Source organism: Astyanax mexicanus, chromosome 2 (assembly GCF_023375975.1).
Source record: "Astyanax mexicanus isolate ESR-SI-001 chromosome 2, AstMex3_surface, whole genome shotgun sequence".
Classification (NCBI taxonomy): Eukaryota; Metazoa; Chordata; class Actinopteri; order Characiformes; family Acestrorhamphidae; genus Astyanax; species Astyanax mexicanus.
This window is the reverse complement of record NC_064409.1, coordinates 37,238,259-37,266,245: the sequence shown is the minus strand read 5'-3', so window position 1 is coordinate 37,266,245 and position 27,987 is coordinate 37,238,259. Positions and strand designations below refer to the sequence as shown.

Here is a 27,987-nt window from a genome sequence, read left to right as displayed (position 1 = left end):
AAAAAACACAACACAACAGAAGGTTCAATTACACATAAAATCACATAAAATTTATTTTGTAGATTAGCCCTTTGGGAGGAGATATTGAAAGCAGGCAGTGTTGTGAGAGTTAGTGCATCATCAAACAGGCACAGGAGCACCCTGAATGTTCTTCGTCCATCCCTCCAGCTCTTCAAAGCAGAACTCGGCGCCCTGCTCCTCTGAACTCTGAAGAGTTCAGCGCGTAAGGAACTGGAGATACGAACAGCACATACAAACATTTCGGATGGTAAGGAAGGGTGTTCCTCAAAACGAGGGTCCTCACTGTTTTTTGTTTAGCACAAACACACAATCCTGGTGCCATTTCCCACAGTCCCTGACAATTACAACCAAAAATGACTCTTTTGTCCAAGACCTGACTCAATTACACACCAAATCCAGACAAATTGTTAGAATACGTAAATACAAACGCTGTAATCACTCACTGGAATCAGATGAATTTCTTTTTTTTTTTCCTCAAAGCTACTGTTGCTTTTGAGAGGGACGTAGATTCTAGAGAACTAATCAATTCTGGAAGTACAAAATGGACAGCACCACTGCTACAGAATGTTAGAAAACCTTCTATTTTCTCTTATGCCGTTTGGGTATAAAATGCATACAAATGCTGCATTAAAGAAAATATGCGTGTAAGACAATGATGGAAACACTACAAAATATAGCAAATGTAGTGGCAGGTAGGGTGTTTTACACCAGGCACCTTATGATATCCACCCAAATGCAACAGTAGCTTTTTTCACCCTCATGACTACTGTGATCTTTACATTATAAAATTGGAGCTTTAAAACACTTTGGACTTTTTAGCTTAATCGCAATACCATGCTCTAGAAATCAACACTGTTATACAACAGGTGGAAAAAATGGCATCATGTTAATAATGAGTGTTTGTTAGCTCGTCGTTTTTAAAATTACCCTTAAAATTCTTTCTAAAACGTATTTTTCAAATTCAAATTCTGAGAGATTGTTCGATTAAAAAAAAATGCTAAGCATTAAAACACCTTAGTAAGATCACGTTTTATAATATCCAGTTATGTAAGTGTTTTTAGTTCTTTTCCAGTGTGACAGAGGCGAGTCCACTTAAAGCTGATCGAGTGTAACTAGGATTCAGTTCAGGTCATTCAGTCTATGGTCTTCACACCGTCAAGGCTGCTGTGGTTTTGGCTCTCCTGCTCTGGTTCCAGAAGTGGGGTAACATCTTCAGATGGTCCCTCTTCCTCCTCCCGCCGGGCAAATTGTCAGTCTTTATGAGCGTGGCCCTGCTGGGTGATGCTGAAGACCCGGATGCGCAGGTGGGAGGCAATCTGTAGGCACACACCTGTGCAGTACCGCGTCAGGTCCAATAGTGACAGGACCTGTTACAACACACACACAAAAGCAGCCAATTAGATCAGACTGATAAAACTACAAACTTTGATCTATTGCACTAAAAAAGATGGATAATCACAGCCATCAAAACTTTTTTGCATTATTTGAGGTCTGGAAGATCTTTTTTGTTATTTCAGCCATTCTCATTTTCTGCCAATAAATGCTCTAAATGACAATATTTTTATTTGGAATTTGGGAGAAATGTCTGTAGTTCATAGAATAAAACATAAATGTTAATTTTACTCAAACTGAAGTGGTCTCTTAATTTTACCACAACCTAAAGGTACAGCATTGTACGGTATTCTATATCATATCACACTGAAAACATTGTATCTCCAATACAGCAACTTTGCTGAAGAATAAAAAACCTTTCCATTAAAGTCTAAATAAAAAGATCACTTTTTGGAGAATCTCTGCTTGTTAATTCATCATATAATTTCATATACTATATGATGTAAAGAAAAAACAGCAACAATGAGGACTGACGCACAACTTTTCTGCATTGTCTGAATGTAACATACTATTAAACATTGGTACAAACATATTTTAAGCAAATCTTAACTATGAACTACACATTTTTATATGTATTTTTCAATGAACCTGCCATGTGTCCAGGGGTTCCAGCTGTTTTGTGTAAAATGGTGTAAAAGCAGAAGCTGCAGGATTATGAACAAAAAGTCACACTGAAAACTGCTGGTGGTTTTAGATAACAAGACTGAAAACCTGGCAGGCCTGACTCCCTGCAGCTGCCTGCAGTCAACCACAAGCCACAGATGTTGGTTTGATATTGATTGTGTGGCTAAAAGTTCAATACAACACTGATTAGAGACGCTGACATAGACGCTGTCTAAAGAAACGATCAATGTTAATGTTACTTCTAACACTCTGGAATTACAGCCACTGGTCCTCAATCAATCAATCAATCAATCAATCAATCAATCACTCAATACTGTATATAACGTGGAGAGTATATAAACATCACTGATGGGCTTTTCAGACGACTGCAAAATACAACCGCTTTGGTTCAGCTAACAATATTTAAAAAAAACGGTGGGGTGGGGCCCTAAAATAATATCACGTATATCAGGGTATTTTTGCAATTCTATTTTCTTGATGATATGACAAAACATATACTCTCCTGCAACAAAACAAATATTACAGTTATTCAGTAGAAATATAACAGCAGCAACAAATATATAAACTGTTGTCTATTCTGTAAACTGTAACTTTCCAAAGACACTGATTTTGTCTAAAATATTAATGCAACAAAATTAAAATATCTAAAATTAAGTAATTTAAAAACAGTAATCTACCAAAAAAACTAAAGTGTAGAATATCTAGTTAATTAGGGGTGTCACGATTCTCTAAATCCTCGATTCGATTTTATTTCCGATTTTCTTTTTTATTATATATTTACATTTTATTATTTTATGCCTCATAAAATTTAAATAATATATTATTTATTATTATTATTATTATTATTATTTATTAATATATATATGGTAATGCCATCTAGTGACTTTTTTGGTAGCAACAGTGTGCACTATTAAAACTGCAACGTGCAAAATAAAATAAAAAAAATAAAAAAATAGGAACAATTAAAGCCTTAACAAACTGAACTCTATCCTACTATAACAGTTAAACATGAAAAATAAGACTCGGTCCCTGAGAATTACAAGTTTTTTTCTTTAAGAAAGATATATTATTAACTTTATCTGAGAGAAAGTTGTTTTTTTAATTCAATGGAAAGCAACAGGTGTAGTCAATCATAAGTTTAAGATTTTTAATCCACCTGACTTTGATCTATAGTCAGTGTTCTCAAGTCACACTGACACACGCATTTCAGCGAGTTCACACGCTCTCACCTGCGCGCACCCACCCCTCCGTTAGATACAGATACAAAACCTGCCCGCCCAACCCCCGCCCCCCTCCCCCGTTGCACAGATAAAAAAACAGTGATCACACTCCCGCCGACACTCAAAACTTGAGAGCCCTTTCTTTAATTCTATAAGTCCGTTTTCAGTTTCTCCTCCGTGGCTGAAAGGCAGCTGTTCTCTGCCTCTCACACAGCAGAACTGAGGGCGGGCTCTCTCTATTTACATGAATAGGATGCGCTGTGTTGGTGCTGCCCCATTTGCGTAGCGCGCTGCGCCATTTGCGTAGCGCGCTGCGCCATTTGCGTAGCGCGCTGCGCCATTTGCGTAGCGCGCGCGGGAGGGATCGTCGATTCTCGTTTTGACTTCGATACTCGAGACCATGACCTCATTTCGATCGATTTCGATAAAATATCGAGATCGTGACACCCCTATAGTTAATGTAAATGCAAACAAACAATTAATAGTAAATACAGAAAAAGCTAAATAAATACAAATACATATTAACAATATTTTGATACCACAATATGAAGATACATTTTATTGTTTCAGAATTCTTGGTCATATTATTGTGTAGAACACAATATGGCACATCCCTATTAGGTAAACACATTTTATGGGCACCCAGGACTTAAGTGCAGTGCCCCTCTACCGAGCCGACATACTGCTGACTTTAATTTAAGGTAATATAATTTAATTTTTAAAGGCTATATCTAAACTGTCAGAAAGAGATTTTTTTGGAAGATGATTGAGGATTCTTTTGTCATCAGCAGTGGAGACCTCTCTTGGCCTACCAGTCTGTTTGCTATTAATAAGATCACCTCATGCATTCTTTATTTTAAATGCTCTTCCACATTGAAGTAATTCATTTGATTATATTAAGGTTTAACCAATGGTTCTAATGAATGTATTCTAGAGATTAAATGTTTCTTTGACTACTACAACTCCTGTCCTCATGTTGGACAGTGGCAACCAAAGACTGCACAGGGTTTATGAAAACTTATAGGCAAGCTTGAGTATCTGACACCTGTATTAATGAAGCAGTGAAAAACACAATAAACCACTACTGTATTTTAACAGTCTCTAAGGCGCACCGGATTATAAGGTGCAATTAAGTCACAATAGTAAGGAACAAGGGTGTCACCACTAAACAATGAAAGCTGGATGTTATTCTACACAGATTTCTCTTCTGAAAATGTTTATTTGGGTGAGTAAAGTGCTTCTGTTTATTTCCAGTATTTTAGCGTGGTTAGCAGCAGCACTAGCCGCGGTTAGCAGCACCACTAATAAATGCCGCCCGATAGCGATATACTGAGGAACTTGAGTGTTCTGGTAACCCAGGGCGCCAGGCACGGTGTTGGACAAACTTCACCAAATCTCCTTTATAACGCTGTAAGGAACACTGTCGATTTTTGGGGAAAATTAAAGGATTTTAAGTGTACGGTATACAGTAATCAAAAATGTATGCTAACATTATGGTGCACAGGAATCACAGAGGTAAATTGTGGCAATTTCAACATGGCTAAAGCGAAACGAAATCTGAATAGTAATTGTACATGTAACGTGATGCAGAGGAGCTTTTTGAAGTATCTCTCGATTAATTTGATTTGACTAATAAACAGTTCGTATAATGCAATTTATACTGCAGTTAGTCCAAATTAACATTCTTTTACTAAGCAGTCTGTGTTCTTGGATAAATCACTCAAAAACAATCAGTCAGTCAAGGAACCAGAGCTGGCTTACCTTGCCCTGTCACATACATAAAAAATTTAAACTTGAAACCAGAGAGCACCAATTTTTTGTACGCCAAATTCTGATTCCTTAACTGACTGTCAGAACATTGTGAGAACTCTGAATCATGACTCCAGTACTGTAACAATGCCATCATAAAACACATCAACTGACTACAGCGACTCACCAATGCAATCCAGAGGACAACATGTTCATTAATAAAGCTGTTGCAGTACTGATTGAGGAAGAGCAGTCCAGGACCAATGAAGGCTGTGTCATGCAGCTGAAGTTCACTCTTGGTCATGTGGGCCACCTACAGAGAGGGTATATAATACTGTTAGCATGCTGTTAATGGTTAGCTTAAAGCAGCTCTTTATGCAGCTCGCTAAACAGAACTGCTTTTATATTACTCTGACTTGTTTAGGACAAGTTGCAAGTTGCCTAATTAGAATCTATATCAAGATTTATATAAAAATGCTATCTGATACGAGGATAACAGGGTTAAAAAAATTCATTTAATTTGAACAAACAGTTGTGAATGTAACAGTTTGGGGTGGGACAAAATATCAATATTGCGATAGATAGAAGTTTTGGTTTGCGAGACATTACCGATAAGTGGGGTCGAAAATCAGTATGTTTATTGGAACACAGGTACCCCAAACTTCCTAAGACTCATCCTCCAGTTACACTTAATACAATTACTGCTTTATCAAGCCACATGGTGGCGCTAATCAGATGAATAGGGTAAATCCATTATTCCTTATTAAGTTTTATTCTCGTCAGTAACAGATGCTGTGAAGTATTGTAGAGAATTGTTTTGTGATATATTGAGTATCACATATTCACAATATTGTAATATCATCGCTATTGTGGAAAACATTTTGTAATAATATCAAACTGCGGGATGTCCTATACACACATTGTGTTGTATAATGACCCTATGAGGTACTTAATACAGCCTGTCTCGTCAATAAAGCAGTAAAGTTTAAACATTAGCATGTTTAATGGCAATCCACCATGATTTAATGAGCTGAAATATGATTTTAACCTCCTAGGGTCTGGCGTCCACATGTGGGTTGTCTAGACAACAACACAAAATTTTGCTCTACAAGGGCCTGGTGTCCTCTTATGAGGCCATTATACTGTCACCTAATGGTGGCAGAAAAGTTGAACACGTAACAGTTTAAATTATTTCCTGTTTTTTTTTTTTCGTGTTGAAGCAGTACTTCAAATAAGCTACATTGTTCAAAGGGGCACAATTGTTGTTTCTACTTTTGTTGTGCACTCAGGCAAAATAATTGCTGCTGTGTTCAGCCACAAAATAAATGTTTTACACATCATTACCAATTGCAACTTAATTGGACTTCATATAGTCCTAATATGTGGACATAATTTGTCTCAGAAACTGCATCATCTACAAAGATAATTCTTTATTTGTACACGAATCAGGTGCCAAATAGCAAAAGGAAATAAAAAATGCATGCCATGCAAGAGTTTGGGTCAAAGAAAGTTAAAGCCAGAATATCACTAAAATACTTCTTTATTTTAGTCGTTTTTAACAGAAACATGAGAAAATGTAGACATAAATAATGAAGAGAGATAAAAAAAAGAGTCAAAATGGGGGTTGCTAACAAGAACAAAATGAACTTAAATACTCAAACCACACACAGTTCCCATAATACCATGCCAATACAACAGCTTATAGGCACATGAGTTTGTAAATTACTAAATAATTATGTTTTCTGTGCAACTGCAGGTACTGTTTGCATTAAATTCTTTAACTGGGTTCACCCAATAACCCTGTAGTATAAATTTCTAATTAATTAAATTATATTATAATTTCAGGTGGATATCTGAACTAAGAACCAAAATACAAACTAGCTACAAGAAAAAAACAGACAGAAAGGGCTTTAGAGAACCTCAGCAAGGATGGAGACAGTAGCACTCACCACCAACTTGTTGGAGATCTTGGCAATGACTATGCCGAAGGTGAGGATGTAGAGGCATGGGTGGTGCTCAAACAGCTGGCTTGAGGACTTCTTAAATATCATGAAGGCCAACGTGAGGATAAGGCCAATGTGTAGACCAGGTGACAACACACTGGTGCCCTACAGGAGATCAGATCAGAGTACAAAAACGAATCAATACTGTATACTGAAAATTTAATTTAAATTAAAAAAATAAAATAAAATAAAAGAGTTCTATCTTGTGTTTATGACATCTGGTTGACTATATCTCCGAAAACAAATATTAGATCTCAATAATTTTACACTGGATTGCATTGCATGCAATTACATCAGATGCTCCATAGAAGCACAAGATATCTAAGGACCACTTACTGCCACAGTGGAGCCGTTTTTGCCCACTCCACCGCTCAGGATGACAGAGAAGTAGTTGAAGGTTGAAAGCAGGAATCCTCCGATGATGCCCAGAATTGGCAAGGTCTGCATCTTTATGCCGAGCACAGGCAACTACAATCAAATAATAATAATAAAAAAAAATATATATATATATTAAAATTACATTTTAAAACACCTCTTTTTCTAGTATTTTTTCAAGTGTTTCCATTATCATCCAGTTGATCACACAGATACTTTTCAATCGCACCATTGACCAAATTGGTTGCACTGTATAGCCCTGGACCTACTGCAGATGTACAATGTACCTAAGTGACCTTTATTGCTATATTTGTGCAATGCTTTTGCTATTTTTGGAAACATTATGTTTTATTTTTTTGTTTGCTTTCTACATGAGGGCATATTCAGCATTTCTTTCCAATACCAGCATTAAAATATGTATGTATATATAGAAAATGTGGCTCATGTCATGCTTAAACATTGTGTTAATGAAGAACTTGTTTACAGGCACTTTCTGATTCAACTAATCAGCTCATACACAATCTCTTTTTTTGAGTTATAGGGGTGTGTTAATGCAGGGAATCCTTAAAAATGTGCAGGACAGGGAAGTGCCAGGACAAAGATTGAGGAGTGTGTGTGTGTGTGTGTGTGTGTGTGTGTGTGTGTGCATACCGTGGTCTGCCAAAGACTCACTCCTCCAAAGGCTGTCATCACATACATGATTATAATGGCAATCTGGACCTCCGTCACATCAACACTGAGTAAAAAATAAAAAAATAAAAAAAATAAGAAAACAGACTAAATAATTAAATGTAGGTTATGTGGGTTATATTACAATGATCATGCAGTATAGCATGAGTCAAATGTAAGTTGCTCTGAATAAGAGCATGACATACTAGCAGGAAGTACTGTATTTAGTGTTGTGTCTAATAAACAAGATAAACACTGAGTACTGGATTTCTGGGGCATCTTATCTACTCACATGCCAAAGCGTAGTGTTCCAGACACATACGTCTGCCAGTGGGCACAGAAGAACATGAACATGCCCACAAAGCCGCAAAAGAACATCCAGTTTGGGTGTTCACCAATTCCTGCGCATATACATGTTCCTACAGCAACAAACACTGCAGAGAGGACAAGGATACAGAAAAGATCAAGGAATGAGAACATTACTAAAATAGAGCAAATATTTACATAAAAAATTTACTAAATATATTATTTTGGAACAACTTATGGCAACATAATAATATTTAAGTTGTAATTAAGCTATATTTAAACACAACATAAAATAATTAAATTGTGCTTTTAAGTGTTTTTTTTTGTACAACTTCTTTGAACTTGTAGATTTAAGTATGTTTTTTTAAACACATTTTAATACACTTGAAGTATATTGTAAATATACTACTTTGCATATTGATGCTCATATTGTGTACACCTTAATGCTACTGAGAAAAAAAATATTGTGCACTTTAAGCAGTACTTAATTTAACACAACATATATTTTCTATCAACACAATGTATAATTTAAAGTATACTGCCCTAAATACATTTTATAAAAATACAGAGAAAGTACATTTAATATGTATTTTCATTAAGTATATTAAATTTAAAAAAGGCTCTTCTACTATTCTTTACGTAATTAGAACATTACTTTAATGCTCTTAATTATACTTCCTTTTCACAAGGGAATGTCTGAGCCTGAGAGAGAAAAAGAAAGAGAATGAAAGTAAGAGATAGACAGAGAGAGAGAGAGAGAGAGAGAGAGAGAGAGAGAGAGAGAAAGTAAAAGTGTGTGTTGTACCTGTAGAAACAGCATCACAGCCATGGTCGAAGAGCTCTCCCAGTGCAGAGCTGCTGTTGGTTCTCCGGGCTTGTTTCCCATCGATGGCATCCAGTGATTGATAGATGAAGAGGCCTAAGGCGCTGAGAATAAAGGCCCATGCTGGAGCCTAGAGAGATAAAGAGACACATGGAAAGAATTCACTACAGACAGGAAGATAGAGAGAAAGAGAGAGTGATAGATATAAAGAGGTCAACTGGCAAAGTACATTAAATGAGAAGAAGTGATAAACAGTGCCTGAAATTACAAAACTGCAACAAACAATGCAGGAAGAATAGTGTGTTAACAACTGGCTATAGTCATCAAACCATTTAATAATACAAGATTCAGTTCAGTTATGTGGTCATATGTGCATGCATGCATGCATGCATGTGTGTATTGTGCTCTGTACTTTAATAAGTACATATAAGTTTGACATAATGACATTCAGATAATAAGAGTTTTTTTTTATTAACTATTTAATCCACTTTATAAACAGCTTTTTATGCAATGTAAAACACCACAAGCACACACAGACAAATACAAATACACAAGAGTTTGACTCATAAAAGGCTTTATAAGAACTCAGTTAATTTTTGGCTGTTAACAGTGTTCAGTGCAGTGTGATAAAAACAGAAGCAGGCTAAGCACTGCGTAGAGACAGGGTCGCTGTAGTAGAGTACTGAGGCAAAGCCTGGCACAACATAAACACACAACGCTTTTAATGAAAAACAGCTGACTTGTTTACCACGCCATGCTGATGTAACCAAGCCAAATCAAATATGAGCACAAAAACACTCTCTCTGTACAGGTCAAACCACACAACCAGTTATCAAATCAAAATAATGATGAATCTGTGAAAACACATTCTGATTTATACAACAATGTTAAAACACTTTATTCTTTTAAACTGACAGCTGCTGGTTAGGGGTGTAATGGTATACAAGGGTCACAGCTCAGTTAACACAGGGGTAAGACCTCCCGATTTAGTATGCATTAGATACAGTGAATAGACAGTTGTGAGCTACAGTTTGTTCCATTATGCTGTAAAGTTCCCCCCCGAGTGTGGTAATTAAACAGTAAACTATAAATGTTCAGTGAGTTTCCATACACACCTCACAACTACAGTTCCCATTAGGGCTGCACAATAAATGTCTCCCACGATAACTATTGGTCAGTATTATTGTCTCTGCTGAAATAGTGATTTAACACTATAATAATACAATTACGCAGTTTTAAAAAATAATTGACTTTAAATATTTAAATTGAAATACTTTATTTTTAATATCCTAGTAGTTATTACATTAAATTAAATTAAACTACTGTTTTTAAACAAAGCTGACATTCTGGCCATCCATGTCCATACATGGCATAATAAGTTAATAATGCAATTTTGGTGTCCTGTAGGCCAATATTTTATATAAATAAAAGCAAATAGAATAAAAATAGCATTTGAACCCAAGTAGACATACAGATTCATTCTCATTAATGGACTCACCTCAATAAATACAATTATCCATTTATTGAAGGAATGCCGGAACTGAATATGGAATTATCGTGACAGGCCTACCACAATGTATCTTTCAAGCAATGTCATTGCAAAGTACACATTAGTTATAGATACATCACAGGAAGTGCAATATTAAATTAAGGCAAATTATATCATAGAAATCATGCTACAACTCGACTAATACAAATAGAAAATCTGTAATTTTTCATGACATATCTATCGAAAGGCAGATCATATCAAATCAAGAGAGATTATTTTTGAAGAAATCTGCTGCATTTTCATACCACAATACACAGCTCTGGAAAAAAAAATAAAAAGCCACTTAAAAATTATGAGTTTCTATGATTTTACCAAATTGAAATCCTCTGGAATCAAGAGGAAGATGGATGCTCACAAGCCATCAAACCAAACTGAACTGTTTGAATTTTTGCACCAGTAGTGGCATAAAGTTATCAAAAAGCAGTGTGTAAGACTGGTGGAGGAGAACATGCCAAGATGCATAAAAATTGTGATTAAAAAACAGGATTATTCCACCAAATATTGATTTCTAAACTCAAATAAATGCTCTAAATGACAATATTTTTATCTGGAATATGGGAAAATTGTTGTTCGTAGTTTATAGATTTAAACAACAATGATCATTTCACTCAAACATACCTATAAATAGCAAAATCAGAGATACTGATTCAGAAACTGCACTGAAAATATCACTCTAGAGATATATATCGCAGAACAACAAAATGTGCATAGTTTTATAATACTATCCATTCAACAGCTTACAGCTTAAGCTTTCTGGTTGATGTGTGCATGATATTGCAATATTTAAAATGTGTATTCTCCTTGAGACTGGACTGTGACATACACATATACATACTGTTGCAACCCTGCTGTGTTGATGTATTTACTGAACTCCAGATGAGCAAAATGTTCCAGTGAAACTGGGCTACTGCACTAAAATGTATATATGTTATAAATGTACTGTTTGTAAATCCCTACAGAAATAAATGATATATCTCGGTGAGACTGACCTACTAATCCAGGTAGATTTAATCTACATTTCTACATGTTTATGGATCAGCATCTGCAGGTATATACATGAACACTATCAGATAATGGAATCAGACTACAGACTACCAGGCTGGAACAGGCTCCATGCTGGTTTGCGTCTGCTCAGAGAATTTCTACCAAAATAACAACAAAAAAAAAGGTTCTGGAACTGAAAAGTTTATTTCCAGCTGTAGCCAAAGAATAGACGATTTTTCAGTACAAACTGTGACACATCTTTGAGCAAGTAATCACAGAATCTCAACCAAAGGTCCAAAATAAACAAGTTCATACAGAGCAATTGAGCAAAATCTAATTCTGAAAATGTTTAATAACTGTTTTATGAAAATTATCATTTTCTCAATTTTTTAAAATACTTTATTGTAAAATGACCTACTGAAGTACTGAAAGTTAAAAATCCAGTACTGTGTTTTGTAGTTATAACAGAAAGCAGTGGAAAGGCAGAATGGGAGCAGCAAGGTCTTCTTTAAAATAATGTCTAACATTTTTATAATTGTAACAAATAACGATGCAGCACAAAAGAATGTATAGCACATACGAAAAGTATTAAACTCAGTAAAAAAATATGTAGTGAAGTAAAAGCTGAGTAAAAGTAAAAGTAGGAGAAAAAATAATACTCCAGTAGACACAGATACAGCTTTTTAATACTTATGTACAGTAGTGAAGTAATTCTACTTCATTACTATACGTCTCTGACCATCAGTTCACATTAGCAGTACCTGCTAGCATATTTATTGTAAAAAAATAAAATAATATATATATATATATATATATATATATATATATATATATATATATATAATTTATATAGTTTACATTCCATATAATCTTTTCTCTATTTTTTTTTATCTTTATTAACATGTTTTATTGATTTTGAATAAAACTAATAATGAAGAAAAAGACATGTTTATAGAGGGACAATTACCACATTTCAAATGTCTTTATTTAGCAAAATACTTTATTCTCCTTTCCAAAATTAAGGGATATCCTGGCCAATCCTGGGCATTTTTCTCAATTCCACCAATACTGGTGCAAACATGGGCCAGTTCACTGAAAACACCAAGGTTTTTATGAGCCTGAACAGAACCAGTTCAAGAGCCAGTTATTTTGGTAGAAAAGCTCTCTCAGTGTCCTGTAATGCCTCTGTGTTAGAGAGTGAAAAACAGAAGTCATTGAGAAGACTAGATATGCATTGTAAAGGATTTTACACATATAAAGAATCTGTGCATGCTTGCAGAGTTATCAGAGTTCATGAAACAGCTACTAATTATCTACCGTCCTTTCACTTTTGTTTTCTGTTTTGTTCTTTGGGGACTTTTTTAAAGACACTCTTTTAGCAATGTAACTGCTGTTAATGTGATTTTAAACCATTTTATCCATTTTTTTGTACAAATGGACTACAGTATTTAAAAAGCACTACAGAATGGAAAATGACTGAGGCACTTTGCAACAGCAAAAACAAGTTTGACAGGTTGACAATTTAGCCTTTGTCCTTTTTCCTCAGAGTTCCTGTGTATGTGCTGAACTGCCACTTTTTACATGAGGTTAAGCCTTGGCTAAGATAAGACTAGTCCTCAGTGTCTGTAGTTGAAGTCTGTTTTCTGGCTTAAATTATATATTGGACGATAAACTTTTTAGCTCCGATCTGATCCCGATATAACAATGATACAAAACTGCCGATACCGATACAAATACTGATAAAAGGGCTCTTTTAGTTTATTATTAGTCCCATGAATAAGTTTACATAATGAGGCTGAAACAGACCACACAGTCCTTTGAAGAGTATACACAAGTGCATTTAATGTATATGCATTCCAATGTCAGTTTTCTTTTAAATTAAATATTTACATTTTTATTAAATATTTTTAAAAAAGTTAAATGTTAAAAATGTTAAATATTAAATACAGGGCAGATTCATTTTTGCACTGGTTTGCGCATTTAGCTGGTTTTGGATTAGCGGGTAACCAGCAACGCTAACTGTGTTTCTGAGTTGAATTAATCTGTGGGTAGGTGGGTAGTGGGTAGGACCTGTGTTTTGATATTCGATGTGGATTATGGCTGTAGGTTACCTGAGTTAGTTACCTATTTCACAATGCAGGAATGCAGCTGTCGATTCAATACTAGCTAGGCTAACAGACTGCAGATCTTAATGGAGAACGGCTAACTGGCGATGCTAACTGTATTTCCAAACAAAAGCAATTGCTGTTTTACCATCAGATGGGTGTGTTTGTGCTGGTTAGTGCTGGTAGATCCTGTGGTTTTATAGGATATGTGGTTTATGACTATAGTTTACTCCAGTCTGTAGTTAATACTTTTACAACACCAGAATGCAGCTGCTGTTAGTTCAGAGCTAGCTAGGCTAACAGACTACTGGTGTTAATCTATTCATGTAGCTGTTCTGCTGTTCAGTGTTTCCAAAGTGAAAACTCTGCAGATAATTGACATTTTTTTGTAGAGAAACAGCTAAAATTTACTCAGTCAGCCGCAGACTAAAGCTGCTGGGGGTTCAGGATAAACTGTTAAACTGGAATCCGGATCAGTGATGTGTTTCGTGTTAAAGTTACGGCGGGTTTATTGTCCATCTTAAGCTGCGATCTGTAATATGGATCGGCCACAGTCACCCGATATCTGATACGTTTAATTTACGTCAGTCGGCGCCGATACAGATACTGTATCAGATTTGTCCCATCTCTAATTGTAATCAATGCAATCAGTGTGGTCTGGTGGTGTTAGCTGTGTGTCTCTTCTTGTGGGGTAGTCGAGTGTTGTTATGATGATTAGTTTAAGAATGATATTCCACTTTCAGATGCTTTTCTTAAATTAAGTATATACTTTACATCACTGCAGTTTTTTTCTGCCCAGTTATTTCAGATCTCATCCTCTAGTTATTACTGCCTTATTATTAGATGTTACCAGTGCTTATTTTTCGTCTTTGAAATCCAGTGAACGCAGGACCAAAAGACAGGTTAACATGCTTTGAGGAGAGCACTAACTACTAGTTCTGTTATATACAGACACCCACAGAGGAAAGGAGAGAAAGAGCATTTTAACATGGATCGTGACTCTTTACCAATAACTTATTATCAGTTGTGGATGGAGGATGGGCCCTGCCTTTGTGAGTCTTGGTTCCTCTCAAAGTGTCTTCCTTCAGCTCTGAGGGAGTTTTTCCTTGCTACTAAGTGGCTCTTTCTGTAAAGCTGCTTTCTGACATCAGTTGTACAAGCGCTTTATTAATAAATTTGACTTGATTTGATTTTAATAAGCAAATGGGTGTTTTTGAATAAATCAGAATGTTATTATACCATGTACATTCACCAGTGCAGAATGTAAATTTAGTGCTAGGAGATTAAACAAAATATTATTATTAGATTATACACCTTTATATAATTATAGAAACTGTCAGAGGGAATTTCAGTAACTATACTTGTGCTTCTGTCAGAAACATGTTTTATTTTTTTTATATTGTGCAATTTTCCTTAACTGCAATATAAGGAGGTTATTTGTACCTTGTTTAATATAAAAGCTGTGTGTAAGGATGAAGAACACTGCTTTTTTTTCACTGATTTTTTTTTATATTAATAGCTGAATAAAATGTTTATCTTTATACATTTATACATTTTATTTTGCTTCTGCAATAGTTTTTATATTTGGTAACACATAACAAAATGTAATTAAACTGTCTATTGTTGTGTAAGAACTAAAAAACTAAATCAATCAAAAATAAATAAAATATAATATCACACAGTCTTAGATAAGTAACGTGTATAGCATAAATTAGGTGTATATATTATATTTATTTTATGTTGTATATAATTCTGCATACTAAGTGGGATCAGTTTTTCACTCACCAGTGCACCTGTACTGTGACGTGACAATAAACGTGATATGATTTGATTAGAGTCTGTTGGATCATCAGTAGTATCTGTAATCACTCATTAATGATCTGAAAGAACTGTCCAAAGTGCAACTCCAGGTCAGTACAGAGTATTCGCATTTTCACAAACATCAATAAAACCCTTCCAGTCCACACAGCTAATCTGAGCAGAGTGTTGTGTAATCACCATTTTCACTTCACTTCAGGGAAACCCGCCATTGCATTCTTATCTACTATAGGCTACTTAGAAAGAGACCATATATTATTTAGCAGTAACTTTGCCAAGGATGGCAATACATATGAATACTCTTACAAATGAACTAATGCTTATAATCAACATTTGCATGTAAAAAAAAAATTGGACGCCTTGCTATCTAGTCCCATGCATGAATAAAATTAATTGAAAAGTACAAATATAATTTCTATTTTCTAATGATCAAATAATTCTCATACAGAACAGGTGTTAAATACTGTCTGGTCACATAATTTGCTTTATTTTATTATCCCTCAAATGATTCAATTGTTAGTAATATATACATACTTAATATTTTACTATGCTGTGCAGATCATGTGTGCTCAAGCACCCAATGTATTCAGTGACCACCTCACCTCATAGCAGAGCTATTGTTAGTTAGACAAGAGCTGACCTCATTCCTTTGTTCTGGTACAGAATTCCACAAACCTTTCGCCAACAGGGACAAAGGTGAGGCTTTATCTTACACTGCTCCACTGCAGTAACAGGTGGGCTCAATTCTGATAGGAACTCGCTGATCTCGGTTGCCATAAACTAGGAGTAGCAGAATCCGGACTTTGCCTCGAGGCTTCAGGGTTATGTCTACACACTCTCGCTGCTAACTAACCTGGGTTAGACTGAACCCAGGTCACTGTGTGTGGAAGAAAGTCAAAGGTCAGGGGACAGATAAAGAAGCAGGACAGATAAAACATGTTTATGATAACTGATTTGTGCTGGACAGTGAGTACAGTACAGAGGCTATTTTACAGAACTCAGATCATTAATGTAAGCTCTAATTAATGTAACGTGTGTAATGCAGATATTTAATGTTCAATGTTCATGTGAGAAATGATGACAGGCCATTTACGAACAGGTTTCAAGAAGTGATGACAAGTGTAATGTTTTTCCACATCCCAAGTGACACCAGTGCGTCTACCATATTATCTGTTTATACACTAGCAGGCACAATGAGGCTAGATGAATTGCTAAAATACAGGGATGAGAGGTTAATTTCATCAATTTGAGTAACTGAATTGCTGTTTTAATGCAATTTTAAAAGTGGGAAAATGTAAATCTATACATATAGAAGTTTCCAGAGAGAATTCTTTTGCTACACTATAATACTGAAATACAAGGAGGTTATGTTTGCAGCGTGTTTATTATAAATGTATGCTGCATGTAAGGTTAAAGGAGGCTGCTTACTGTTTCTTTGTTTTCTGGGGCTGTCTGTTTACAAATAAAAAAAAACTGAAGTTGTAATGTCTAAGATTACAAAAAAAGGTCTAAAACTGTAATCAAGAATTGCTCATATATTTAAAATATGGAGCTTCTTTACAATATTGGTCAGCCCTACTATCAGTACCGAGTTGGTGCTTCTCTGGCCTCCTCATGCCCCACTACTTTGGCACTTTACAATTTTTTTCATTGCATTTAGTTAAACACTGACCATGTTTTTTTAATTGCCAATTCCAATTTTATACAAGCAAATCAGACGACGGTAGAGCTGGGTGATATATATACATACATACATATATATATATATATATATATATATATATATATATATATATATATATATATATATATATATTGATAATTTATATTATTGTAATACATTTTCTAACGTATCGACAGGATCGACTTTGATAATCATATCGAGAATATAATCATTGCAAGTATAAAAGTCAATGTTACCATAAATTGTGTATTGTGTAAAAATCAATGTTATTTTACAGTTATGTTACAACTGCTTGAATTGTGTGTTGTGAAAATGTCTACATTTTCTAATGTAATACTATTTTTTACCTTACACCCAGCTCTGTCAGTGCCTGATTGCATATACTACAGACGGTGGCTTTTATACTGTTCATATCAATATTTGAATTATATCATATCAATCTTTTTCGTTAACATTATGATATACATTTTGGCCATATCGTCTAGCACTGGTAATGGTTGATTTAAAAAGGGCTGATAAAAAAGGGCTTTTTTGTCCATAATTCCGTTTTAAATTTTAAATTCAAAAAAGGGAATTACTTACTTGTATGCCATGAACGCAAAGCGTTATAGTGTAAAAAAGAGGCAAAAACAATCTGCTAACATCAACATAATGTGATTGAAGCAAAAACAAAGGCCTGTGGAGGACTGAGGGCCAAATAGACATAACAGTTAGCAACTGCTTATCATAATATTTTCACACATGGAACAGATTATGTCCCAAAAGTTTTGGGACACCTGCTTACTTGTTATTTTTTCTAAAATATAAAGGCTATATAAAGAATTTATTCTGCTTTTGACTGAATAACTCTCTACTTTCAAGGAAGATTTTAATTTGGTGGAAGAATTCGGAGCATTGCTGTGAGGATTTGATTGTACTCAGCACAGGTGTTTGTGAAGTCAGCATGTTGGACGATCTCCAGCCCACCTCTATACCAGCTCAACTCAAAATATTGGATAGAGCACTACCATTCAAGTAAACACAGTTCCACTGAATCACAGCCCTCTAGTCAATAGCTTCATGTTAATTTGCTCCAGAGCGTTCAGTTCAACTCGCAGGGCTTGTCTACAGGACTAGACAAGATGTTTGCGAATCTGTTTCAGTAACTGATGCAACTGAAAGTAACTGAATACATTCACACTTTGTCCCACAGGCCACACGTACTTCAATGCAGTCCCTGAAGTGCATGTTAGAGTGGGTGGACTTTTCTTCTACACACTGAATATTTCTCAATACAACCCTACCGGTTCTCAGTGCTGCTTAAATCAGGTGATTGTTTTACTCAAGACTTTATCTTTCCTCTCCTTACCTCTATACCTGATGACCGCTGTGGCTTTCTGTGCTATTTTATTGGCAGATCAAATTCAAATATAGTTTGTGCAATCATTCAGGAAACACCTGCACATCTCATTTAAGGGATGATCTGCTGTGAGATGATCATTTGTATGAATGTCTAGTGTGATGTGTATTTTAAAGTTTGCTTTAGTAAGAACACACTACATTTGCTACAATGCCACAGCTAATGTCTGTTTATATGCTGACTGCATAAAAGGGCTAAATTAAGTAATATTTTATAGCAAGCTATACAGCAATAGTTTTCTCAGCGTCTTAAAGGAGTTCCTGGAGGTGCTGGACAACAGTTGCTGCTTTTCCTTCTCGCTGTAAAGCTCCAGCTCATCCAAAAACACAATCCCAGTTAATCAGACTTAGATCAGCGGACTACATAATTCCATATGTGTAACTTAATTGTTTCCATGTATTTAATATTAATCTACCATGTAGAAAATAATGAAATAAAGCAAAATATTGAATGTGATGGTGTGTCCAAAATGATGACCGGTACTGTAGATTGAAATATTACAAAATATATGAATTTTCACACGTTGTCAGAGCTGAACTGCTTGAAATTTTCACCAGGAGTGGCATAAAGTTATCCAAAAGCAGTGTGTAAGACTGATGGAAGAGAACATACCAAGATTACTGATTAAAAACCAGGATTATTCCACCAAATATTTATTTTCTGAAACTTTATGAATATGAACTTGTTTTCTTTGCATTATTTGAGGTCTGTAAGCTCTGAATCTTCTTTGTTATTTCAGCTATCTCATTTTGTGCAAATAAATGCTAGTTTATTGAACAAAACAACAATATTCATTTTACTCAAACATATAAATATAAAAAGCTAAATCAGAGAAACTGATTCAGAAACTGAAGTAGTCTCTTAATTTTTTTTCCAGAGCTGTATATATGCAATAGCATGTCCTGTGCTGTGATTATTGCATGCACAGACATTGTGATTACAGTGTTAAAGCAAGATATTGTGCAGTCCTAGACTAGTCCATGATATTTCTAATGAGATGTAATGAGTGTGAGTGAGATTCCATAATGGTTTTACTATTAAACTCAGGTGTTTATTGAGTGTAGTTTTCTGAACAGCACACAGACACTATCTAGCTGTGAGAAACAGACCCCACCGCTTGTTTACTGCTGCAGCCTGTCAGCGCTTCTGCTGTGTGGAGATAACAGGCCACAGAAAGCCCAGGCTGGAGCTCCAGCAGCGAGGCTGTGTTTATAACTACAGCCCGGCAGAGTTCCGCGCAGGCCGAGCCGGAGAGCCGGAGAGCCGGGCAGCGGGTCCGCTGCTCTTACCTCCTCGGTGCCGGTGGGGCAGTAGTACACCAGGATCACCGTCGTGATGATGTTGATGACGAGTCCGGTGATGGTGAGCGTGTTGGGCGCCACCCACAGGGGCACCTGCTGGACCAGCCAGTTCCAGTAGATCTGGCAGGGCGGCTCGAACAGAGAGCGGCCGGCCGCGCTGTACTTGTGCTCCTCCAGCCGCCGGAGCTGCGCGGCGGACAGCGGCTCCGGCCACGGCCACCGCGGCATGGCGCCCGGAGCGCAGCGCTGCGCGCGCACCCAGCCGAAACCGCGCGGGGTCTGGGGTCTCTACGAGGGTCCGCTGAGTACAGGGGGCTGCGCGACGGCGGCTACGGGAGCGCGGACATGCCGGAGAGAAGCGGCGGCGGCGCTTTCCCCTCCTGCAGGGAGCTAGCGAGACGAGCCACAGGAGCAGGAAGCTGCGGCCCGGAAGTGGACGCGGCCGGGGCTGTGCTCCAATTACAGGAGTGGAGCTGTGTGCACTAGAAAGACAGCTAGCGTAGCCTCCACCACCTCCACAGTCACTGATACCCTCAGAATACACTGAGTAGACCACTTCATAAGAGCCCTAGCTAGCTATCCTGCTAGCAGACTGCATTGTTAGTTAAGGGTAATGCCTAGTTCACTTTAATAACGAATATAGTATACTTTAATAGCTCATAACATCAGAAAACAGCTCACATTTTACATTTTTAGCAAAAACATTAGTATAGTTTAATATTAACACCAGCTAGCAGACTGCATTTTAGTAAGGGCAATGCCAAGTTCATCTCACTAAACAATGTAGTATACTTTAATAGCTAATAACATCAGGAAACATTAATACATTCTACATTTTAATAAGAACATTAGTATATTTTAATATTAACACCAGCTAGCAGACTACATTATACATTTTAGCTAAAACATTAGTATATTTTAATATAACACCAGCTACCAGAGTACATTTGAGTTATGGCAATGCCTAGTTTACTTTAATAAACAATGTAGTAGACTTTAATAGCTATTAACACCAGAAAACAGCCTACATTCGACATTTTAATAAAAACATTAGTATATTTTAATATAATACCAGCTAACAGAGTACACTTTAGTTAGGGCAATGCCTAGTTTACTTTAATAAACAATGTAGTAGACTTTAATAGCTAATAACATCAGATAACAGCCTACATTTTACATTTTAATAAAAACATTTGTATATTTTAACAAATACATCAGCTAGCAGACTCAGCTACTTAGACTTTTTAGTAACACATTTGTACACGTTAATAATAACACAAACTTGCAGGCAACATGACAATGTCTAGGTGGATTTTAGTCAAATATTACTACATTAATAATAATGACACCAGTCTGCAGATTTAGTTTTAGAAAAAAAAAACAATACAATTTACTACTGTAGTAGTACAGTAGTACTGTAGAAGCAAATATTATTTTTTGGGGAAAAAAATGTTCATAATAACTGTATTAAAAAGACAATAAGAGAAGTTATTAAGTTTGTAATAATATTTACCCATTTTATTTAAACACTAGTAAGAACATAGTAAGAACACAAGCTAAGGTATAATAGTAATTGATTTAAAACTTATGTACATTAATTAAGTACAATCTTTAATTGGTGTTTCAATTGTCAATAGAATACTAAATACATTTATGTAGTTGTAAGTACGGTTTAACTGTTAGAACAGTACAAAAAACAGATTATAACTAGTTTATGACAACAGCAAGGTTTACTTTCATTACTGGATAATACAAAATCAAGATGATAAATCTGAAGAAGATACAATATTATTATTGGTTACAGTTTCACCTTAATCTGTAATTTTGCATAAATATCTGCTACACAGATTAAAATATAATTTCTAATGTAATGCAAACTGTAAATAAATCAATCCACAAGGCATAGTTAATATACTGTGACATTTATTCAGATCAACCATGCTAAATGAAACAATGTATCTAGTTTAACACATTATATGAATAGTTTCATATTTTGCACCGGTTTATTTAGAAACACAGGCTATACACTTGAAATCTCTAACACACTGATGGTCAGAGTTATGCTGCTACTACAATGCATAGAGAAGTTTCTTCATTCATCAATTCATCAAATAAACTGCAATAAACTAGGGGAAGGAAAAGAGATCAGGGGAAAAATAAAACAGAACAGAATTTTATCAAATCCTATTTAGTGGAAACTACTGTGCTGAAAACCTAACCCCAGAAGAAAATTAAATCTTTACCACTTTCATACTACAACGTGTTACACATTCTGAAATTAACTGCCCAGTTCAAATGTAGACATGCATGTGAGCTTCAGTGGGGCTTTGAAAAAAACAGTCTTTCATGAAAGCAGGGTAAGCAGATACAACTGGTCATGAACAGACTTGACTACAGATCCATGTCTGAACACTACATGCCATGCCAAAAACTGGACGCACACATCGTCGGTGGGGACTTGGGAATTACTGGGGTGAATCATCCATCAGTCAGATCCCTTCTTCTCAGACTCTGAGGACTTTGTCTCGTTCATGTACTTATCAATAAGATGCAAGGGAACGCCACGCTTCATCAGCTCAAAGAACGTAAAGCCTCCTGAGGGAGAAAGACAAACGAAGTGAAGGTAGTATAGTATAGTATGCATATATATGCATTACAGTATAGTATATGCAGTATACAGAAGGCCGGATGCGTAGTGCTCAAACAGTCTCCCATATGTCAAGGGAGTAGCTTCATTAGGAGTAGCTAGAGAAAGACAGAAAGACATAAAGACAGAGAAAGGGAGCAGGAGCAACAAACAAGGCCAAGAAGTCGTCAGTAGTGGGCAGGCGCTGCATCAACACTGAAGCTGTGAGTATAAAAATATCTACCATATCACACCTCAAATCTCTTATCAGGAAACTACTCTTAAAGAACCCTACTTTCATGCTCATTACAGACACATAAATAAGATTTTAAATGTTACTTCCATATTTTCAAGTGGCAGATACATTACCTGGTCAAAAAAGGGCCAACACCTGGATTTAACTAAGCAAATAGGTAAAAGCTTCCTATTGGATAATTACTGCATGTGTGATTATGTTTCAACTTGAAACATTAAATGACATTAACATTAAACTCAATTTTAGCAGCTCAGCACTTAAGTATCAGCTGATATTAGCTGATTAAAGCTTTTTATGCTTTCTTATGCTTTAAGCTAGAAGTTATGAGACGATTACAGGCTTCAGGCTAGTATCACACTTAGGCAGTTGTACATCTCAGCAGCTGAAATGGACCCTAGTTGTAAAGTTTTCTCCATGTGCTCCTTTTATTAATGAGTTGCTATCACAGCCTTCAATTTGTATTTCTTCTAGTAATGTAATTTTGATTTTGTCTGCCTTTTATGAAGCAACCTTGAACAAAGTGAGCTGTGTAAGCTGTGTGTGACAGACAAAACAATTATGAAGCTAAAGCTGGTTTATGTTCTACCAAAATGTATGGGGGCTGAGGGCCATTTTGGACTTTTGGCACGGCACTGGTTACTTTGAATGTGATACCCTCTGATGTGCCACTTCACCCAAACTGATGCCATCATGTTAATTCTGAGCCACCAAAATAGCAAATGGCTCCAATATGTGATAAAAATACACCTGTGTCCAACCAAATTAGTAATACCACAGCATGTACTAATAGACTACCCTGTGCCAGCATTAAAACAGGGCCCTCAGTGTCATTCAGCTACACGCTAAACTAAAGCTCACTGAATGCCATCGGACTGTGAACATGGAAAAATTAAGAGACCACTTTTCTGTGATTTTGCTATTTATAGGAATATGTTTGAGTATATGTTTTCTATAAACTACGCACATTTCTCCCACATTTTGAATACAAAATTGTCATTTACAGCATTTATTTGCAGAAAATGAGAAATGGCTGTAATAAAAAAAGCAGAGCTTTCAGACCTCAAATAATGCAAATAAAACAAGTTCATATTCATAGTATTCACATATTCAAGTTCATAGTGTTCAGAAATCAATATTAGTTTAAAAACCATGTTTTTAATCAGAGTTGGCATTTTCTTGCCAGGTTCTCCTCCACCATTTTACACACTGCTTTTGGATAACTTTATGCCACTCCTGGTGCAAAAATTCAAGCAGTTCAGCTTGGTTTGATGGCTTGTGATCATCCATCTTCCTCTTGATTATATTCTAGTGGTTTTCAATTTGGTAAAATCAAAGAAATGTATCATTTTTAAGTGGTCTCTTATTTTTTTCCAGAGCTGTATTTGACAAAAAAAAAATCACAAAAGATGTTTGACCACAGATCCCAGTTTTCACTCTCAACGGAGTCAGGCTGTTGAATCTAGTCAGGACAGGGCTACTCACCCTCTTTATGGGTGGGTTATTGAGGCAACAGGCATAGTTACTTTAGAAACAGGGATCACAAAAGCAGTAGATTGTCCTCTGAGACAGTAGCTGAGACACCCTGGTCTCTCCAGATGATTAGAGAAAGGGGATATAGGTCTTCAGATGCACACATCAGCCTACAGCTGTCAGAGCTTTGCTTTATCAGCATGCAGGAACACTGAAAGCACACATAAATATTCCAGAGCTACATTCTAACCACAACTACCTATTAATGGAAGTAATTCAAATATACTATAATAATCTGAACTCACTAATGAAAAGTTAGAACTTCATGGCATAATTAATGGCATAATTATTGTACTTCAACAAAAGAGCAAAAAGCGGGATTATTGAGAGGGGCAGAATGAATGACATAAATAAGCTTCATATGCTCGAAACCATATGAAAGCTTACCTTGGATGAGAATAACACATTCACTATTCCTGAGTGGTGACTGGGGGAGAGAAGAGAAGAGGGGTTAAACCCAGAGTTTACATGAGGGAGTTATGTGTGTGTCCAGCCAACTGGCTTAGTCATTACAGATTTAACATGAAGGATTAAAGCACAGACTGCAGGGAACATCTCCATCTGCTGGTGATGAGAAAATGTATGACAATGGCAATACATAAGATAACAGAATTTATATGATTCAGATGTAAAAGAAACATTTAAAAACCATCTAAACAGCTAAATCAAGAATTTAGATACATAAAAAAAATTGGCTACGTTCCAACTGCATACTAGTACACACTAATACTGTACAGTATAATCTAAAATATATACAATGAAGTATAGATTTTACAAATTTACAGGAAGTGATGAACCACTGCTATATCACATGCTTAGCTTTGAAACTTTTATCCATACTACTTGAGCCATACTCAAAAATGAGTATTAGTAATAAGTAGGCAATTGGGACACAGCCGTTTTATCTGTTAAAACAGCAATTACTGGCTTTTAGGCAATGGTGTCCAAATAATTTTATAATTTTTAGCCTTTCCTAGAATAAGTCTTTCAGTATCATTTGTACATTCATCATATTCAATTATCAGCTTACTAAAGCTTTACATGCTTTCTGTTTTTTAAGCTGAAACATATATAAAAGACTGCAGGGCTTATAATGCTGATTAACAATCCATATTCTGGATGTTCTTTCTTCTTCTGTACTGCACTTCTTATTTATCTGTTGACAGTACTTAAGACCACTCTGTACTTACTGTCTCAATTTGTGATTCTTTACTGCTGCACTTAGCACTTTACTGAGAATATACAATTCGGCACATGTTAAGTTTACAGGTGTGTCTGTGTGTGTATGTGAGTGTACGTGTGTAGTATTTCTATCACTGTGAAAGGTTATCATTTATCATACACTGTGAGCTACTGTAACCAAACATAAATTCCATGTACTATGTGTGTGAGCATACTTCCATTATAGTCTGATTCTGATTATTTTGAATTCAAATCTTCTGATGCGTCTTTAGAGTGATTGCCAGCTGTTGTCATCTATTGCTTTTCTGTGGAAAGTTACGAGTAATTTAATGGCAAAATATTTACTGGTGGGCTATAGTGCTTGGAGAAACTAAGCAGTGCAAAAGCTGTTGAACACTGATGTGTTCAGTGGTCTTAGCCTTCTTAATTCAACCAACAAAGGCTACATGTTACTTAGCTAATGCATTGAATTGTGAATTGTTTCAGAAAATGCTATTCTTAGGTCTATGATGGTTCATCAAATGATCTTAACTGAACTCATGAAGGCTTCATGAAGGTTTTTACTGACAAAATGCTAATCTCAGCTGTAAAATAAAGCTCTCAGGTGTAGATGACACTAATAATGAAATTGTCATTGATTGGTTACAACACAAAAATGTTTGCAAACCCAACAAAACATCAAATGGAAAATGAATGAGGATCATGATGCGGTGATGTTGGTAATGGTGGTTTGCACAAAACCCTGTAAGATGTAACTGATGATTTATAATATCTTTAGACACATGAATAGTACAAACTGAGCAATAACCTAATATAGAATTGTTGAATTCTGCCAAAATCACATGTGTTTGGTACAGTGGTATCCACCAGTGTATTTCTATTTCCTAACAAGATAATTGTTTTTCAACAGATGTACATAATCTCATACTTAATCTATGTTTTCCAAAATTACAGTGCATCGTGTAATTGCACTGTCACATTGACTGACCTTTCACCTCCAGTTTGCAGTCCACCTGTGCCTCACCAAGTTCGTTGATGGCCTTGCAAGTGTACACACCTCCATCAAATGGGCTCGGCTTCCGGATTTCCAGAGTGCACACACCCTGGTTACTGAACATGCGATAACGTGGGTCGTCTAGGATGGTAATCTTATTCTTCATCCAAATCACTTTTGGCTAGTAGAGCAATGTCAAAAGAAAACAAACAAGACAAAGCACACTTCTTAGAATAATGTAAGAAAAAGTACAGGTGTCATGAGTAATTCTGAATGTGTGCTGGGCAACCTTTTAAGATCCAACTAACTCCACCTAACTAATAGTGACAATTAAGTCACATCTAACCATCAAATGACAAAAAAAGACAGATGCTAATGTGCAGATCTTTAGACAACAGATGGTAGTTGAAGCTTGTAACTGTCTGTTTAATTATAAGGAATAACAAAATCTGGAAATTAGATGCATACAAATTCATAATGACCAATTTTGGAACATAAAGCCACAAAAACAACGAAAGAGAATACAAGAAAATGTGTGATATGGGTTATTTATATGTCATATGTTTATACTTGTCAATGTAGAGACAAGGTTTTGATCCAAAAATATATTTTTTTGGATCAAAACCTTGTCTCTACATTTAGCTGGTTTTGACTTTGACAAAATGCAAATCTGATAGTTTACAGAGTAATAGTTTACAATACATTTAGTTCATATTTCATGATGTAGCTGTCAATAGAAATACTGATCCTGTACAGCTGGTATACAAATTTTTATGCGTGACAGTAATGATGCTTTCTTTGTAATTCAACATGGAATGTAGCAGTTTTGTATATGAACTGACAAAAGAAACAAAATACTCATAACAGTGATATACTATGATTTACAATAAATATCATACGGCTGGTGACCATTGCTGTAAATTATTTGTTTGTACTCTTTAAAGAACAACTACATTTAGCTTCAAAACGGTAACATGCTAACTTAATGTACATGTTTCAATAAATATTTTACACTTTCTAATGTTTTACACCTAATACTATTTGGGTCAATGAACTAAAAAAGGGGAGGAGAGTCCTAATGAGCAAATTGAGTTATTGGACTTCCAAATTGGGGAGAAATGGGATCAATTTTTAAATAAATTAGAATTTAAAATTAAAACTTTAACATAATAGTTTGCTTACCCGTGGGTTTGCACGGACACTGCAGTTAAGGGAGGCGTTGTAGCCGGCGATGGCAAAGGTGTTGATAAGAGGCTGGGTGAACTTGGGAGCCTCTGTGAAATCGTAGTCAATGTACTCTGGGTTCTTCAGGTACATGCCTGAATGAAAGCGAGAGGAGGCAGAGAAGGAAGAGGAGGAGGAAGAGGAGGAGGAGGA

General features: G+C 35.9%; 2 protein-coding genes across 16 annotated transcripts in view; both read right to left on the bottom strand.

Annotated features, from left to right (window-relative positions):
• Window positions 1–23: 23 nt before the first annotated feature.
• chpt1 (choline phosphotransferase 1) lies at window positions 24–20,445 on the bottom strand. The gene is made up of 8 exons (XM_007244973.4): window positions 20,011–20,445; window positions 9,165–9,312; window positions 8,346–8,487; window positions 8,036–8,120; window positions 7,346–7,477; window positions 6,956–7,114; window positions 5,194–5,319; window positions 24–1,388 (listed from the first exon to the last, which is right to left on the bottom strand). Exons 1-8 carry the CDS (start codon window positions 20,248–20,250, stop codon window positions 1,272–1,274), a joined length of 1,149 nt encoding a protein of 382 aa, XP_007245035.2. The 5' UTR covers window positions 20,251–20,445; the 3' UTR covers window positions 24–1,271.
• Window positions 20,446–21,928: 1,483 nt separating this feature from the next.
• mybpc1 (myosin binding protein C1) overlaps window positions 21,929–27,987 on the bottom strand; it is a 50,089-nt gene continuing 44,030 nt past the window's right edge. For 14 of the 15 annotated variants that reach the window (XM_022671681.2, XM_049474303.1, XM_022671683.2 and 11 more), the window contains 3 exons: window positions 27,793–27,929; window positions 26,605–26,791; window positions 21,929–22,617 (listed from right to left, as the gene is read on the bottom strand). In XM_022671681.2, coding sequence (XP_022527402.1) covers window positions 22,508–22,617; window positions 26,605–26,791; window positions 27,793–27,929 — 434 coding nt within the window. In that variant the 3' untranslated portion in view covers window positions 21,929–22,507. Of the gene's footprint in view, window positions 22,618–24,821; window positions 24,862–26,604; window positions 26,792–27,792; window positions 27,930–27,987 lie in introns of all 15 variants that reach the window. The other variant, XM_049474307.1, reaches the window with a different exon arrangement.

Coding starts and splice junctions, on each gene's coding strand:
- chpt1 (XM_007244973.4), bottom strand. CDS start 20,250: ATGCCGCGGTGGCCGTGGCCGGAGCCGCTGTCCGCCGCGCAGCTCCGG. Junction 8,121..8,345: donor GGAACACTACGCTTTGGCAT/GTGAGTAGATAA, acceptor TTTTTTACTCAG/TGTTGATGTGACGGAGGTCC. Junction 5,320..6,955: donor AGATCTCCAACAAGTTGGTG/GTGAGTGCTACT, acceptor CCCTCTCTGTAG/GTGGCCCACATGACCAAGAG.